Raw genomic sequence first — 2,500 nt, forward strand, 5'->3', positions numbered from 1 at the left:
TAGTTACAGGTAGTGTTTAGTTACAGGTTTTTATCATGTGACTGTAGGAAAAAGTAACTGATTGCTAATAAAAGTAACAGATTACTGTGACATGATGAGTAACTGCCTCGCTGCTCTCGTTTCCACGACAACGGAGTTCTGATCCACTGGATCTTGTTTTGATCTGGACTCGCTGATCCTTCCTGCAGAGCCTGAAGGAGGCGGAGCCTGTTCCTGAGCCCCGCCCCCTTCAGGCTCACCAGTAGTAAACAAACATGGCCACGTTCCAAAAACCAGCCACAGCGCCCCCCAGTGGCCCGGCAGACCCTGTCAGACCGTCTGCTGCTGCCGTGGACCAGGTGTCGTGGACCAGGTGCCGTGGACCAGGTGCCGTGGACCAGGTGCCGTGGACCAGGTGTCACCTGGAACGTTGCCATGGAAATGTAACTAATCTTGTCTGAGTCGTCTTGACCTTGATGTGAAAGACGGGAATGACGGGTCCAACATGGACATGTTGGTGTTATGGACATGTTGTGTTATGGACAGGTTGTGTTGTGGACAGGTTGGTGTTATGGACATGTTGTGTTATGGACAGGTTGGTGTTGTGGACAGGTTGGTGTTATGGACATGTTGTGTTGTGGACAGGTTGGTGTTATGGACATGTTGGTGTTGTGGACATGTTGGTGTTATGGACAGGTTGTTGTTATGGACAGGTTGGTGTTATGGACATGTTGGTGTTATGGACATGTTGTGTTGTGGACAGGTTGGTGTTATGGACAGGTTGGTGTTGTGGACATGTTGGTGTTCTGGACATGTTGTGTTGTGGACAGGTTGGTGTTATGGACATGTTGTGTTGTGGACATGTTGGTGTTCTGGACATGTTGTGTTGTGGACAGGTTGGTGTTATGGACATGTTGTGTTGTGGACAGGTTGGTGTTATGGACAGGTTGGTGTTGTGGACAGGTTGGTGTTATGGACATGTTGTGTTGTGGACAGGTTGGTGTTATGGACATGTTGTGTTGTGGACAGGTTGGTGTTATGGACATGTTGTGTTGTGGACAGGTTGGTGTTATGGACATGTTGTGTTGTGGACAGGTTGGTGTTATGGACATGTTGGTGTTATGGACAGGTTGATGAACAAAACTTTGCAGATTTGACTGTTTTATTGTCTCATGTCTTCGCGCTCAGAGCCGCCCCTCACTGTCCCCTCACTGTCTCCTCACTGTCCCTTCACTGTCCCCTCACTGTCCCCTCACTGTCTCCTCACTGTCCCTTCACTGTCCCTTCAGTGTGTCCTCACTGTCCCTTCACTGTCCCTTCACTGTCTCCTCACTGTCCCTTCACTGTCCCTTCACTGTCTCCTCACTGTCCCTTCACTGTCCCTTCAGTGTGTCCTCACTGTCTCCTCACTGTCCCTTCACTGTCCCCTCACTGTCTCCTCACTGTCTCCTCACTGTCCCTTCACTGTCTCCTCACTGTCTCCTCACTGTCTCCTCACTGTCCCCTCACTGTCCCCAGGCTCCGCCCCCGGCCCGGCCCCAGGCTCGGCTCAGGCCCAGGCCCCAGCTCCGCTCCCAGGCCCCGCCCCCAGCCCCAGGCCCCGCCCCCGGCTCCGCCCCTCAGGACCTCACACTGTGTCTCTGGCAGACGTAGTGCAGGCGGGAGGAGCAGTGCAGGTCGTTGAGACGTCCGTCACTGTGCAGGTGAGCGCAGTCCTCGTCCCCCGTCCCCAGACCGTGGTTGGTCCAGGCGTCCGGCTGTCCCGGCCTCCACCGCCTGCAGGGGACGGACAGCAAGGACAGCAAGGAGGTACTGTATCATGTATTATATATATGAGAGACACTCAGGTGAGACACCCAGGTGAGACAGTCAGGTAAGAGGCACTCAGGTCAGACATCCATGTGAGACACACCCAGGTGAGACACTCAGGTAAGAGACACTCAGGTGAAACCCCCAGGTGAGACACTCAGGTAAGAGACACCCAGGTGAGAGACACCCAGGTGAGACACACCCAGGTGAGACACACCCAGGTGAGAGACACTCAGGTGACACACCCAGGTGAGACACACCCAGGTGAGAGACACTCAGGTGAGACACACCCAGGTGAGACACACATAGGTAAGAGACACTCAGGTGAGACACAACCAGGTGAGACACACACAGGCAAGAGACACTCAGGTGAGACACTCAGGTGAGACACACCCAGGTGAGACACCCAGGTGAGACACCCAGGTGAGAGACACTCAGGTGAGACACTCAGGTGAGACACCCAGGTGAGAGACACTCGGGTGAGAGACACCCAGGTGAGACACCCAGGTGAGACACCCAGGTGAGAGACACTCAGGTGAGAGACACTCAGGTGAGACACTCAGGTGACACACCCAGGTGAGACACCCTCCAGAGAGCAGAGGATGAAGGAGGTGAAGAGCAGATGAAGAATATCAGTTCTTCTATGAAGTGAATCTGTTTCTTCTCATGTTGATGTTTGTTTGTTTGTAAACACAAAATGTTCATCGTGACG

At 53.4% G+C, this 2,500-nt stretch overlaps 1 protein-coding gene across 1 annotated transcript in view; it reads right to left on the reverse strand.

Moving 5' to 3' along the window:
* Nucleotides 1-1,598: 1,598 nt before the first annotated feature.
* asgr1a (asialoglycoprotein receptor 1a) overlaps nt 1,599-2,500 on the reverse strand; it is a gene marked incomplete at both ends in the record, with an annotated part of 8,169 nt that continues 7,267 nt past the window's right edge. The window contains one exon of the mRNA XM_080522122.1: nt 1,599-1,755. Coding sequence (XP_080378248.1) covers nt 1,599-1,755 — 157 coding nt within the window. The remainder of the gene's footprint in view (nt 1,756-2,500) is intronic.

Source organism: Blennius ocellaris, assembly GCF_963422515.1.
Source record: "Blennius ocellaris genome assembly, contig: SCAFFOLD_58, whole genome shotgun sequence".
NCBI lineage: Eukaryota > Metazoa > Chordata > Actinopteri > Blenniiformes > Blenniidae > Blennius > Blennius ocellaris.